This window comes from Myxocyprinus asiaticus, chromosome 3 (assembly GCF_019703515.2).
Source record: "Myxocyprinus asiaticus isolate MX2 ecotype Aquarium Trade chromosome 3, UBuf_Myxa_2, whole genome shotgun sequence".
NCBI classification, from domain to species: domain Eukaryota; kingdom Metazoa; phylum Chordata; class Actinopteri; order Cypriniformes; family Catostomidae; genus Myxocyprinus; species Myxocyprinus asiaticus.
In genome coordinates, this window is record NC_059346.1 from 24,592,843 (window position 1) to 24,608,724 (window position 15,882).

Sequence of the window (15,882 nt, forward strand, 5' to 3'; positions counted from 1 at the left end):
TCTGACTTCAACTGTATACTGTGTGTGTATATATATATATATATATATATATATATATATATATATATATATATATATATATATATATATATATATACACTGTATACACTGGGAAAAAATCTTGTGCAATCAGGACAGAAACACACTGACAAAAGGGATTAGAGTGGCTAAAAGAAGCTACTCTGAGAAACAGAGAAAAATGTTTTCAACTAACGACTCCTGCATCAGTGTGGAGAGGCCTGAAAGACATTACTCACTACAAGACACCATATATATATATTATTTTTTTTTTGGAGGTGGATGACGTCAAACGAATACACAAGAACATAAGAGCACATAAGAACCCACACTGAGAAACAGACAAAGTTTTCAGGCAGTACTGGGTAAATTACTTAAAATAGTAATCCACTACAAATAACTAATAATTTCTCTAAAATTGTAATAAGATTACTTTACCAATTACTTCACTGAAAAGTTATCACATTAGTAATTTACTTTTAAGTTACTTTCTAAAACACTTTTCCACTCAACAATTCAAAATAATGTCTATATTTCTTCCTTGTTCATTGTTACACACGTCATCCACTCAGAACCTCACATTTCTCCTTCACAATGACCATAATTCACGTATTCTACTTAAACAATATAGCAGGAATAAACATAAACCTATTATGTACTGTACTTAAAAGTAATTAAATTAATAGAAAGTTAGTAACCATAATCTTAAATCTTAAAACAAGAATTTAAAATGTAATGCATTACACTACTTTTTTTACTAAAAGTAATTAAATAACAGTGACTAATTACATTGTAATTGGATTACACCTAACACTGGTTAAGGGATAAAAAAAATATCATTATCTTAGTATAAAACAATAGGGAAAAAAACGCTCAGCATTACAAAAAACAAACAAACAAACATATGTGTGTCTGATAGAGCCACCCAGATTATGGAAAATAAAGGTTAGTTGGAACAAATGAAGTCTACCTGAAATTGTAAAATGACATGAATGAAAACAATTTTTTCCACTAAAGAGAAGGGAGAGAAGGAGAAAGACAGACAGAATGAAATGTGTTTAGAGATGGAGTAATACGAGGAAAACTAGGTGAATTCAAGAGGGACTACTTCTAGCAGACCAACCAAGACACTTGGTGAACGTGTTTATTTTCTTACATGCAGTACAAAGTAACTTGCACAAGAAGAGTCCATGAAAATTTTGGCAAATAATCACATAAAACATTACTTAATGGTAATTATGGACACAAGAGTAATAATATATGAGCTGGGTTAGCAAATGTGTCCACATACTCATTCATGCAGTTTTTATGTTCTTTATCTGTCACTCTCTGTATATGTGAATTTAGTTTGTTAGTCTAATAGTGGGAGTATCTCTGAAAGTTTGTGTGCATTTGTATTTATGTGTGTGTTTTACCTCCTGGTGCTGGCTTTCAGTGCTGCTACACTCCTCTTTCAGGTTCTCCTCCTCACTATCTCTCTTTCTGTGAGAGTGCTGGACTGCCACACTCACAGGTTCAGGGCCTGGTCGCCGAATAGAGACCTCCTCCATACCCGGAAATTGACACGCCCTCCCTGTGTCCACGCCAACCAGTGGGTCACTCTTATTATATTCCATGCACAAATTAAGGATGGTCTCAAGCCTCTGCCTCTCCTAGAAACAAACACACATATACAACTGAAGGGTTTTGCCATGCATGCTGCTTTAAACTTTGCGCAAACCTAAAAAAAAAAAAAATAAATAAATAAATAAAAAAAAGGTCACACAAGGGCCTAAAAATGTATAAACATCTAGTTAACACACATACACACACACTCTTACTCTTTTAGGAGATCCATGTGATGTGTTCTTAGCTAACTGCAACTTGACACCAATGGGACATGTTGAAGACATTGTGTACACAGCGACCCCCATAACATTACCGACTGAATTCAGTCCAACGCCTAGAGCATTAAAGAACTCAGTATGAATTTTAAAATCCCAAAAATTTTGCACACGTATACTTCACTATAATGTTTCTACTCCAATCCCAACCCAGTTACTGTCAATCACCCCCAAACCTCTTACCACACTCAAGCGACCTCTCACTTGCCTTGATAGTCAGCTGCTGCCATCACTCTACCAACACTGAGTGTGTATATGTGTGTGTGTGTGTACTTAAAGACTGTCAGAGCCCCGGTCTCCTCTCATAGCTCTAGTTTAGCTAACTAGCGCTCTAGGCACTGGGGCTCATTATGATTTACATAGACAATACCCAGCTCAGCTTGGCTAGATGGCACCAGTGGCATTACTAAAATAGCATGGCATGATGGTACTATCACAACAGCACATAGAATGTACAGCCTTCCATTTCAGCTAGTCAATTCTGTCAATGACCTTTGACAACACACAGCTTTAAGACATTAATACAGTATTTGTTAAATATAAAAGAACGGATATAGTGCACTAGGTGTACAGTGCTGTAAAGTCTTTATCGCTGAGCCATTAACTCACAAAAACAGCCAATGGAACCTCTCGAAACATATGCTCTTTCTTTTTTAATGAGGTCTGCCCGATCAAGAGTGCCCAGACAGAGCACTAGAATAAGTAAAAGCTAACTGACGGGTAACGTAGCAACAGCATTCTTTTCCAACAAAGACAGTGTCAGCAGAGCTGGTATGCATACTGAAGATGCCTCAACACAGACAAACACAAAGCACAGGCTACTAAACCTCTGTGTAAAAAAACAACTTTATGGCACAGCTGTCCTCTGTTTGGGTTGGCAGCCAAAATTGTCAATTTACTTGATTATTAAGGGCCTAAGAATTATGGGTTTAAACCAGTTTATTAAATATATTTCTAATATATGTATCTTTTTTTACACGTATAATTCTGTTAGACTCTCACCAAATGAATCTGTCGTGTTGTGAGACAGCTCAAATAAATGGCAGATTAAAAAATAGGAGTCTTTCTATATTTTTTTCCTCTCTTTATTATCTTTATTATATTTATGCATCTTTTTTTAACTGATTTTCAGAGGCTTTAAATCTGTTTGGGTAAACAAAGAAAAATCTTAATTTCCTTCATTCAGAATTTGGTGCCATGCTGCCCTCATGTGGTTCTTAGTATGTTAATGCTTCTGTCTGCAATTCACTGAGCTTTCACAGCGACACAGACAGGAACAAAAGGTAAAAATACCTAAAAAAAAAAAATTAATAAAAACTTAGCTACCCCATAAAACAGAGAGACGCATTTTGAGGCACTGAAATTTAAAGACAAAGGGAATCTGTTTGCCTGTGGTATAAAGCAATGGTTCTAAACTTAAAGGGTCCTGATGCAAAAATGGGTTGCAGGTCTGTGCTAAAAAAAAACAATGCCACATGCATCTAAACATAAATTTGTGCATAGTTAGGATAGCAAAATACATTGGTTGATAAAATATCAAGTTTTAAAAGGGAGAATAAAATTCTTCCGGTGTCTTTTGTTGATGACATCAAAGGCTCTGGGTCCAATCAAACTTTATGGTATTTTGGAGCAAATTCATCTGTCACTTATAATATAGTACAATAAAATGATACGATATTTTGCCCAGAGTTTGTTCCATGATTTTGGCTGGTAGTGCACAACTGCTGATGTTTATGCATTTACAAAAATGTAAATTTTACTATACATTCTATGTAATGTTTAGAATTATGCATATAGCAAAATTCATGGTAGTATTAATTCATTCTGTATTTTCACTACTACATTCAGTTTGATTTCAGACATTTTTGTTTATTTTGTACAGTAAACAATTTTGGTTCTGTGTTGGGCTTGATGTCTGATGTAAAATCTGGATCCTGAAGCTTGAGAAATTGTGAGAATATATTTTGCTTACCTTTTTTTTTTCATTTCAATAATATATATATATATATATATATATATATATATATATATATATATATATATATATATATATATATATATATATATATTACATTTTTTGTATTACCCTTTCTTCATATTTCTTGTTCTTGATAGGTTTTAAAATGTATTTTTATATCTGGTTGACTGAAATAATTTTCATCTACTGAATCAATTTTCACCAATTGATTTGTTGACTGCAAGGCTCAAAGATACAGAGGGGAGTTTTCATCTTCTATTCTTTAAATTTCTCCATTGACTGATTGCTGGTGAGTCTTGTTATATATATATATATAACTCTGTAACCAGCTGGTACGTGATAGCTGGGCAGTGTGTAAACCTCACTCTCCTGCGCCAGAGGCCATGACTTTTATATCCTCCTTGCTAGCGCTTCCGACTTCCATGCCAGGGATCACTGGTTCGAATCCTGCTCGGGGCGGGTTGAGTATGAACTTTTCTTTCAATTTCGGATGCAGACGAAGAAATAATTTGTTGGTCTCTACAATAATCTCTTAATCTGTCGAATGATTGGACGTGATCAGTCCCATTTATACGCTTTTTGGGATAAGAAATTGTAGAATCTTTGTAAAGCAGTTGACCTTTGTCCCATTAGTCGGATCCTGGATATGGGAGAAGCAGCCGTGGTTTTGGGTGCACACCTTTTTATAGTTTACTGTTCCATTATAGTTACGGAGAACCTTGCAGTTGTAAATTTAAGTGTTGAATTTGATCCAGAAAAGCAGATGAGATAAAAAAATTTTTTTTAAAAAAGAATCATAAATTGTCTTTTTATTCTTATTTTAATTTTTCTTTTATATTTTATTTTCTTTATCATGTATAGCACTTTGAATTACTACTGTGTATGAAAAGTGCTGTATAAATAAACTTGCCTTGTATGTGTGAGTGTGTGTTTGTGTGTAATAATTGATAAAAGGTGGGCAGAGCACAACAATGCTGTAGAACAGAGACGAAACAAAGTTTCAAGCCAACTGGGCCATGACCTAGAACTGAGTAAACACAGACACACATACACGTGAGGGGATTTGAGAGTAAATATGACATTACCCCATGAGCCATTTTATCTCTTCACAGGACTATATGAAAAGATTAGTTTTCAAATGTATTTGCTTTCTTTTTTCTCTAGTTTGTAATTCCTTATCCCTAGTTGCTTTTGTCTTTTTATCTTATCTCCCAACTGTATTTGTGGTCAAAAATCAGCATCAAAATTCCTCCCTCCATCCTCTGTAAATTTCATTCCTGCTCCCTCTTTAATCCCAGAATCTGTGGTCACACAAGGCTTATACTCAACCACTGTGTGAGGTCTCACCTCTGAAATGTAATTTTCGAAGCAAGCAATAAGTGTACGTGATGGCATTAGGAAGGAGATTACTGCTAAATACAGCTTAGTAGTGCCATTGGGTATCTTTTATGTGGCAATGTTTTTTTCAAAAGGTGATACAAACCTGAGAGCTGCATTAGAGAATGTTCTGCAGCTTTTGGATAAAGCTGGGACTGCCTAAACTAGCACCACCTTTCAGGTTCCCCCCTATTGGACAGAGCTGTGCTGTAACCATGACAACAGTCCCAGACAGACCAGAGATCACGAGACAAAGTTTAACCCAAACAGAGTGAGAGTGTTCAAAACACAATAACGTTCCTGCAATTGTCTCAAAAAGCTGACCAGAGACTAATATTATTGAAAATGACTTCCTGTTCTGTATACATTTTCAGTTCTGTCTCATATTAGGGTGTATTCGCACTTGGCAGGTTGGTTCGATTAAAACGAACTCTGGTGCGATTGCTCTGTTAGTGTGGTTCATTTGAACAAGTGTGAACCCTGCCATCCGAATCTTGGTGCGCACCAAACAAGCGGACCGAGACCCCCTGAATAGAGGGTCTCGGTCCGCTTCCAAACGAACTCTGGTGTGGTTTGACTGATATATGAACGTATGGACCAAAGACGTCTAAATGGACCAACAACAGGATGTGATGTCACAAGATGCGACCCTAAAAATCACGTGATTTGATAACATAGAAAGAGCGGTAAGAGCGGTGTACACAAAACAAAATGAGCAGAGGGCAAACATGGAGCAACGAGGAGGTAAAGATCCTTATTAACATTTGGTCTGATGAGCATTTTTCCAGTATACAGGAAAAAACACAAAACACAAAAATGCTCAAGTGTTCAAAATGGTCAGTGATAGGTTAAGGGAAAGTGGGTCCAACGAGCACATTTAGCCCAGCAGCCAGCATTGTTTTGGATGTTCGGCAAGTTCCGTTGAAAAAAATATACGTCATAAAAGCTGTCCAATCAGGTTGTGAATTTTTCCTTATGCCTTTTGTTTTGTATCTTTAAGTTCGGTGTTAAAAATGCCAGTGTGAATGCTAAGTGAACCAGGACTAAATGTATCATTTTCTTTTTTGGTCCGGACCAAGGGAACCAAGAGAACTGAACTACAAGTGTGAACACACCCTTAGTGTCCTAAAATAGTTTTTCTCGAAGGAGAAGCAGGAATGTGTCTCCTCTGTTACGAGTGCCCCACTGTATATAATAAGGCTTTTGTGTGTGTTGTATTTGTCTGTGAAATGTTACAGTACTTCATCATATAAATTCCATTAATCGGTTGATTTGAAGTAAAAGAGATGGACATAATCTGGAATAAATAAAATGAACACAGATTATGAATGGGAATTCCGTGTGGGAATTTTGGATGCACTGAAGGGAGTGACTGAGGTTTGCAACTGGTTTGAATACTGCAAAAAGAGGACAGTATGTGTGTGTGTGTGTGTGTGTGTGTGTGTGTGTGTGTGTGTGTGTGTGTGTTTACATGTGTGTTTATGAGGAGGAGGACAGCTCAAAGCACTGAGATTGTGTTGGGTAAATATAGTCTTTGGGCAGCCACACGTTCTGCACATAAGCTTTTAAAAAGGCCTCAGGAATTTACATCCGTGTGTTATTTCTGACTGCTCTTTGTCTTTACCAGAAACCTCTCACCATATAAACAGCTCAACCTCCAGGACTGAAATCTAACTCCACTCCAGAAGCCAATGACAACTCATAGCCTGTATCCTCAATCCTCTACAGCCATCTATAGCTTTTCTATAACTTTAACTTTCAGAAGACAAACACACAATTGTATCACTTTCACAGTACTGGAACCAAAATTGTGTTTAATTAAAAATTAAATGTTAAGGAAAACTTCACCCAAGACATCTACGGACTTTCGGACACAATTAAAAAAACATACACACAAACATACAGTACATACAGAACCAGTAAAAAGTTTGGATGCACTTGAATGTATGTTTCTCATAACCTTAAAACCTTTTTGATTTTAAGGCTTATGCTTAAAAGTTTGAAATTAGTTAGGCAAATATAAATTGTGTCTGTGTATAATTTTTTACAAAACTAAACCTTAATAAAAATAAGATTTAAATGGTCGAGTTGGATCACACAGAGGGAGAAAAGTACACAGCATATGTGGTAATTTCTTTAATATTGTCTATAAAGCATCCCAGATCAGTGTTTTTGTAGTGGGTGAGCCATCCCTGTCTGTATAAATGTTTACATTTTTTATTAAAATTAAAATATTATTTATCAGTATTATTGAAAATGACTTCCTGTTCTGTATTAATTTTCAGTTCTGTCTCATATTAGGGTGTGTTCACACTTGGCAGGTTTGGTTCAGTTAAAACGAATTCTGGTGTGATTGCTCTGTTAGTGCAGTTCATTTGAACAAATGTTAACGCTGCCATCCGAACCTTGGTGCGCACCAAACAAGCGGACCGAGACCCCCTGAATATATTTATACATGTCTGTATAAATATTTACATTTTTAATTAAAATTCAAATATAATTTATCACTTATTACAAAACAAAACTGTTGCAAATGTGTATCTTTTACTACACGTTGTCATATGAACAAGAAGTGTAATGAATGATTTAAGTTTCACAAACTTTCAAGTAGCCTACAATCATTTCTTGATTCATTTCAAGTCCGACATGACTGAAAGACTTGCGGTTCAGTGAGTCAGATGTTCATTCAGTAACCGCTCTGGCTGATTTAGTAAGCAAATTCAGTGAAGAATTCGCCATACTGGTTTAGAGCGTATAATTAAACGAAACAGTTTATAAGAGTCATTTGTTCATGAATCAGACTATAATAGTCACTCTGTATCTTTGTTTTTGAGTGCAACCAGCGAACACAATGTAAAAGTATGCTGTTATTTTGTGGGACATGCTGTTTTTTAAACTCACAACTCAGCTAAAATATGTCCTGCCGTGGCGCTGGATATTCGAACTTAAAGGTGTTGTACGTGATTTTTTCATGGAAAGGTATGCAAAAAAAGGGGGGGGGGGGATTTTCTCCCCTTTTCTCCCCAATTTGGCATGCCCAATTCCCAATGCGCTCTGGGTCCTCGTGGTGGCGTAGTGACTCGCCTCAATCTGGGTGGCGGAGGACGAATCTCAGTTGCCTCTGTGTCTGAGACTGTCAATCCACGCATCTTATCACGTGACTTGTTGAGCACGTTACCGCGGAGACCTAGTGCATGTGAAGGCTTCACGCTATTCTCCGCGGCATCCACGCACAACTCACCTTGTGCCCCACCAAGAGCGAGAACCACATTATAGTGACAACGAGGAGGTTAACCCAACGTGACCCTACCCACAACCGGGCCAACTGGTTGCTTAGGAAGCCTGACTGGAGTCACTCAGAACACCCTGGATTCGAACTTGCGACTCCAGGTGTGATAGTCAACATCTTTACTTGCTGAGCTACCCAGGCCCCCAGCAAAAAGGTTCTTACTCCCTGAAAGATATTACTGAAATAAGTGTCATGAGATATCTCACTGGTCTCTGTGACAGCTCTAGACTCTGTAAACAGCAAACAAAAATGTGTACGCGGTCTGCGGTCTCTGACACTTTCGACCTGTCAATAATTTTGTCAATAATTTTGTGCGTTCTCATTATATTGAAATTTGTTATTGTAGGATGGGGGCAGTTAAAAACACTTGGACCCGAAAGCAAAACCGTAAGTAAACAGTTTCATTCATTAATATTTCAAACGTCATAACTGTTTGATAGTTTATAGTGCAGAGTGTTAATAGTTGTGCTTGTGTGAACAGTTTAATGTATTTGGATGCAATGTGTTGGATGTGCGTTATGTAAAAACCCTGAAATTTTGTTTTATAATCTTGTGGAGTTTGTTCATTCTCTACTAACTGAGTTTCAAATATGGCTGTATTTGAGGGGATGCAAGATGTTAGCCAATCATAACAGTGGGCGCTTACGTTTAAGTTTTAAGGGGGCACTTAGGCCAAAACTGAGGATTTCAGACAGAGAGCGAGATACAGGGTTGAAAATGATCATATAATACTAAATTATGACTGTTTTATTTAAAAAAAAAAATAATAACATTATCAGTGGACCTCAGGGAAGATAATAAAATTATATAAAAAGAGTATGGCATGACCCCTTTAAATGACTTTTATCTTTTTTTCCTTTATATGTGTACAGTCATAAATGGCTTAAGAATAAACCGATTGAGATGGGTAGATTTTTGCCCATTACCCCGATTTCGCACTTCATGCCTCTTCACGGTTTGACATCAAAAGCAGAGAATAACTTGATTATTTCAAATCTCATGTAAATGCAGTTTTCTTGCTTTGTATGATTTTCTAACTAAATATTTCTAAATCGGTGTTGGTGTGTCCAAACTTGTGACTGTTACTGTATATACATACACCTATGCACAGACATACCAGCTTCTCCATCTCCTGCTCGCGCATCCTCTCCTCTCTCTGCCAGCGATGGTACTCCAGTAAGTCTTCCTCTTTGTCGCTGACCTCTGATATGCTGTTCTTGCGTTCCCGTATGCGTGGCTGGACCTGCCGTGGCTCCCTGGGGTTCTTTCTTTGGTTCTGGGGACTGGTGAGAGGAGACACTCCAGTCTGAGAGATAAGAGCTGGGGTGATACCTCCCCTTTGTCTACCTACATGTGCACCTGGCTGGTCCTTCAAAACTCCTGATACAGGAGATGGACTTCTGGCTCGCAGCCTGCTATTTCCTACTTCTTCCTCTGTTGCGATTCGTCGCTGGTGTCGAGGGCTCTCTGGTACGCTCCGACCCGACTGGCTGCGAGGGTTCAGGGGAACGCCAGGTAGAGCTCCTAGGACACCTCTGCGTGCTGCAGAGGGGCTGAGAGGAGGAAGATCACTCATGCTGGATGGTTCGATGCAATGGCGAGTGGATTGGGGGCTCTCTGGAGGGAAGTGTGTATGTGAGTGGAGCTGGTTGTGCTGAAGACTGGAAGAAGTTTCTTGGACAGAGGAGCCAACACTGGATCTTGGGCTGGAAGAGGCTGGTGAGGAAGAGGTTGTGACAGATTTTGGGGTGAGTCTGGCACTGGCCTGTCTGCCCAAATCTCCAGAGGCAAATGAGAAAGAGCCACAAGAGGAACCATGAGTAAGTTGTGGACTCTCAGCTCCACCTCTGATCAGAGAATCCTGGTTTGGGCATTTACGGTTTGTAGTGGGGCTTGAGGGAGTTTCAGTCAAGACTTTCTTCTGAAGTCTGGGACTTTCTTGATCCTTTGGTCCACCATTAGAGCTGCTGACCTTGGATGCAAATGTGCGTGGTTGTGGCACTGGTGCCTGGATTGTGTGGGTGTAGGTTGTCGAACGATTATTAGCTGAGTCCAAACAAGCTCCTGGACTGCTAACCACAGATGGCGTTGAAAGGGGAGAGAAGGCAGGACTGCCATTTTTATAGTTGGAGCTTACGGACATAGCACCAGGACTGGCTGGAGGGGAGACAAGACTGTGGCCACCCCCGTTAAGCATGTCAGATTGTGGAATGGGGTGGTGGGTTTGTTTACGGTGCTCAGATGAAGAAGTCTGAGCTTCATCCATAGACAGAGAGTTCATGATATGCTGGAGGTCTCTCTCAATAGAGCGGACAAGAGTGCCGTGACCAGGACGAGTTCGCTCTTGCACAGGAACCTGATTTCCATTGATCTGGCTATGGGTTTCTGTGGAAAATACAAAGCATTAATTTTTATAATCTTTATTATCATAATTATAGTACACCACATCACATAAACAGAGATACACTCACTATGCACTTTATGTGGAACACCTGTACACCTACTTATTCGTGCAGTTATCTAATCAGCCAATCATGTGGCAGCAGTGCAATTTACTTACGGGTAAGGAGCATCAGTTAATGTTTACATCAACCATCAGAATGGGGAAAAATGTGATCTCTGTGATTTCGACCTTGGCATGATTGAAAGTTCTGCGGACAGAAATGCCTTGTTGATAAGAGAGGTCAACGGAGAATGGCCAGACTGGTTCGAGCTGACAGAAAGGCTACAGTAACTCAGATAACCACTCTGTAAAATTGCAGTGAGCAGAATAGCATCTCAGAATGCACAACACATCTAACCTTGAGGTGGCTCAGTGGTTAAGGCTCTGGGTTACTGACCAGAAGGTCAGGGGTTCAAGCCCCAGCACTGCCAAGATGCCACTGTTGGGCCCTTGAGCAAGGCCCTTGACCCTATCTGCTCCAGGGGTGCCATATCATGGCTGACCCTGCACTCTGACCCCAGCTTAGCTGGGATATGTGAATACATTTCACTGTATATATGCAAAAAATGTATGTACAATGTGTGACCAAAATTAAGGCTTCTATATACAAATATGCACACATACCTGAACTCTTACTCACAAAAGATTTTTACTACAAGACAAAAACACTCCCCACACTCTGAAAAGTGCATTTAAGGATGGCTTTTACATCCATGTTCCCTTTTTCTGTTGTTATATAATTCATTGAGAAAATGTTGTACACAAATATGAACACAAACACATCAAACAAGCACACATATACCTAAACTCTTACTCACAAAAGATTTTTACAACAAGACAAACACACTCCCCACACTGAAAAGTGCATTTAAGGAAGGCTTTTACATCTATGTTCCCTTTTTCTGTTGTTATATAATTAATTGAGAAAATGTTATTTTATTCAGTCTCTCACAGCAATGTTGTAATCAGATGAGTATTTGAAAATTCTATATTTAAAACCAACTTGACCTTATTCCTCCACCCCCCCCCCCCCACCCCAAATCACTTACACTCAAACTTGGACTGGGTGTGGCGTTCAGCCCACAGACTGCGGATGGCAGGCCTCCCACCCTCGGCACAAAGGTCAGAGCAAACAGAGGAGAATAGAGCCTGAATTACAGCATGACTCATTCTGCACACTCTAGACCAGCTGAACACACTGAATACTGTGCACTCTCTGCAGCCAGAGCCACTAATGCACTAACCACGCCATAACATGTTATTTTAATCAGTGCCATGGCGCAGTGGGTAGAGCATGTGCATAGGCTTAAGACACGGGAGTGCAGTTTACACTAAGGTCTGCATCACATCCTTATGCTATTACCTCCCTATCGCTCCCCATTCGGTTCCTGTGTCTCTTCAATTCTCCATTAAAAGCCCATTAAAAATAAATAAGAAATTAAAAAAATTATGTAATTTTACCATCCAAAAAAAAAAAAAAAAAAAAAAAGTGAAATTACAATAATTTCTTCTTAGAAAAACTTTGGAAGCTAGAATCATAAATGTTGGAGCCATGGTCTAGCAGTTAGACACACATTCTCCAGACACCTTTAGCCAAGGTGCTCATGTGGGAGACGCAAGAGTCTGTCTTGCATGCCAATCTCATTCTCTCTTGCATGCCCTCTTCTCACCCTTGTCATATCCTACTGTTGCTGTTGAAAAGGTGATAAGCCCAAAATGAAAAAAATCTACATAAATAAAGTTAGATATGAAAATTAAAAAACTTTAGCCATTACAATCAGAATCAGAATCAGAATGAGCTTTATTGCCAAATATGCTTACACATACAAGGAATTTGTCTTGGTGACAGGAGCTTCCAGTACACAACAATACAAAACAGCAACAACACTTTTAAAAAATAATTAAAAATTGAATAAAAAATAAATAAATATTGAAAAGAAAAAAATATATATAGAATGCACAATAGACAATATATATATATACACAAACATACATACACATTCAGCAGTCTGAACTGTCCTATGTATTCTTCTGATATCCGATTTCGTAGTTGAACCAAACCAGACAGTTATAGAAGTGCAGAGGACAGCCTCAATGACTGCTGAGTAGAACTGTATCAGCAGCACCTGTGGCAGGTTGAACTTCCTCAACTGGCGAAGGAAGTACAACCTCTGCTTGGCCTTTTTCGCAATGGAGTCAATGTGGGTCTCCCACTTCAGGTCCTGTGAGATGGTAGTGCCCAGGAACCTGAATGACTCCACTGCTGCCACAGTGCTGTTTAGAATGGTGAGGGGGGACAGTGTTGGGGTGTTCCTCCTAAAGTCCACAATCATGTTCACCGTTTTGAGCGTGTTCAGCTCAAGGTTGTTTTGACTGCACCAGACAGCCATCTCGGATGAGGCTGATGACAGTGGTGTTGTCTGCAAACTTCGGGAGCTTGACAGAGTGGTCCTTGGCGATGCAGTCGTTGGTGTAGAGGAAGAACAGTAGTGGGGAGAGCACACATCCCTGGGGGGGGGGGGGGCACCAATGCTGACTGTACAGGTGCTGGAAGTGAGTTTCCCCTGTCTCACAAGCTGCTGCCTGTCCATCAGAAAGCTGGTAATCCACTGACAGATAGACGTGGGAACAGAGAGTTTTAGTAATTTTGTCCGGAGAATAGCTGGGATGATGGTGTTGAAAGCCGAGCTGAAGTCCACAAAAAGGATCCTTGCATATGTCCCTGGTCTGTCCAGATGTTGCAGGATATGATGCAATCCCATGTTGACTGCATCATCCACAGACCTGTTTGCTCGATAAGCAAATTGAAGGGGATCTAGAAAGTGTCCAGTGATGTCCTTCAGGTGGGCCAACACCAGTCTCTCAAATGACTTCATGACCACAGACGTCAGGGCGACAGGTCTGTAGTCATTAGTTCCTGTGATTTTTGGTTTCTTTGGGACAAGAATGATGATTGAGTGTTTGAAGCAGTAGGGAACTTCACACTGCTCCAGTGATCTATTGAAAATCAGTGTGAAGATGGGGGCCAGCTGGTTAGCACAGGATCTAAGACATGCAGGTGAAATGCCATCTGGGCCCTGTGCTTTCCTTATCTTTTGTTTTTGAAAGTCACGGCACACATCATCTTCACAGATCTTAAGTGCAGGTTGAATAGCAACCTGCAAATTATTGAATATACCTTACTTTTTACTAAAAGACACTTGTAACAGTAGCTTTTCTGAAAGGAAAATACCAAATCCTGTGCTATTACAGGAACTGTGCAGACCGGTATCTTACATTAAACCAAAGAATGAGCCGTTTAAAGCCATTTTTGTTACACTATTGAACTGGGAATCAAAGACCACCATGAATAGGGTCAGTCAAATAAACAATGATGCAACAGAACATTGATCTCTCCTCTGTACCTGGCAGTTTACACCCACACTGGCCCAACAAAGATATGATATTCATCATCGTCATTGTGTCACACTTCTTCAAATGTCCAATGTGGTGTTCCAGGAATTTAACCTAAAAAAGGGTTAAAGCCAGGGTCAACCAGCAGGGGCATTCCAGTGGTTGATAGAGTGGCTCTGGCCATTCAAATTCCCATTCTTTTCAGAGAAGCTATTTCTTCTCCTAGGATCCACTTCCTGGTTTCAAGACTATTGTTTAATAGGAAAGCAATGCTGAATTAGTGAGTGCAGTGTTTAAAATGGATATTAAAGAGGGAGGATTAGGATTAGAGTTATTTTTGGAAGATTTGTGTCACTTTAGCAGTGTCTGAAACTTATTATAATTATCTAGGGTACAACGCCTCTCTGTGCCCCTTTTACTATAACATTTATTAATTAAATTGGCAAAATATGTCAGTACTCACAAATGTAGCTCGCTCTTTTTTTCCTGAGTGCCTTCAAACTCCCTACATTTAGAGTACAAAGCAGTTGGCTGATTTCTTAAAAGGACCTTCACACAAAAAATCAAAACCTGTGTGACCAAACACGACATGTTAGGCAGAATGTTAGTCTCAGTCACCATTTACTTGCATTGCATCTTTTTTCAGTACAATGAAAGTGAATGGTGAATGGTAACAACCTGCCTAAAATCTCTTGTTTTAAGGAAGAAAGATAGTTTCCTAGGGGTTTGGATCAACATGAGGATTAGTAAATGGTGATGGAATGTTTTTTTTTTTTTTTTGGTTGAACTATGCTTATAAACTACCAGATTTTTGATCAGCATGATTTTGTTAATACATACATACCTGAGTGATTCTTGTAGGCACTGGTAAGTCCAGGGTTTACACATGGCATCAAACTTTTCATCCTGAGGGCCTCTTCTGGGTGGTTAAAGCGGAAAAAGGATGACTGACCAAAACACAGCATACACCCTGTGAAAAAGAGTCACGTGTAAGCAAAAAAATAAATACATTGAGATTAAACACATAACCTTCTTTAGTAGAGATGCTGGTAAATAAGCCAGGAGAAATCTAGGTTCACTGTAAGAAATGTCATTGTCAATAAATTTCAATTGTCAGGTAACTTAGGATACAAAATCTTGGGGAAAAAATAAAAAATAAATAAATGTTAACTGGTTTCATCCAATTAAAACATATTAGACATTATCTTTATTATATCATATTGTTATATAATGATACACAGTATAATGATATATGATTATATTATATTATATTATATCAAAAGTCATCAGGTAGAAATAACTACTTAATGTTAGTTTTAAAACACAGTTTCACTAGTTTATAAAAGACATAATTGACATTTCTGTAACCTTTTTCATCAGTTTTATAGGGTGGACTTGCTACCCCTTTACCCAGCCAGGTAAGAAGAATTCTGCAGGAGAAGCAGATTCTAGTCACAGGATCCTTAATTTAAGATCATTTATGCTTCTAACTGCTGCATAA

The 15,882-nt window shown here is 38.9% G+C and overlaps 1 protein-coding gene across 7 annotated transcripts in view; it reads right to left on the reverse strand.

The window, feature by feature from the left end:
• Positions 1 to 15,882, reverse strand: part of LOC127424821 (pleckstrin homology-like domain family B member 1) — a 77,702-nt gene that overhangs the window by 41,705 nt on the left and 20,115 nt on the right. For all 7 annotated transcript variants that reach the window (XM_051670297.1, XM_051670281.1, XM_051670326.1 and 4 more), the window contains 3 exons: positions 15,226 to 15,351; positions 9,663 to 10,930; positions 1,434 to 1,670 (listed from right to left, as the gene is read on the reverse strand). In XM_051670297.1, coding sequence (XP_051526257.1) covers positions 1,434 to 1,670; positions 9,663 to 10,930; positions 15,226 to 15,351 — 1,631 coding nt within the window. The remainder of the gene's footprint in view (positions 1 to 1,433; positions 1,671 to 9,662; positions 10,931 to 15,225; positions 15,352 to 15,882) is intronic.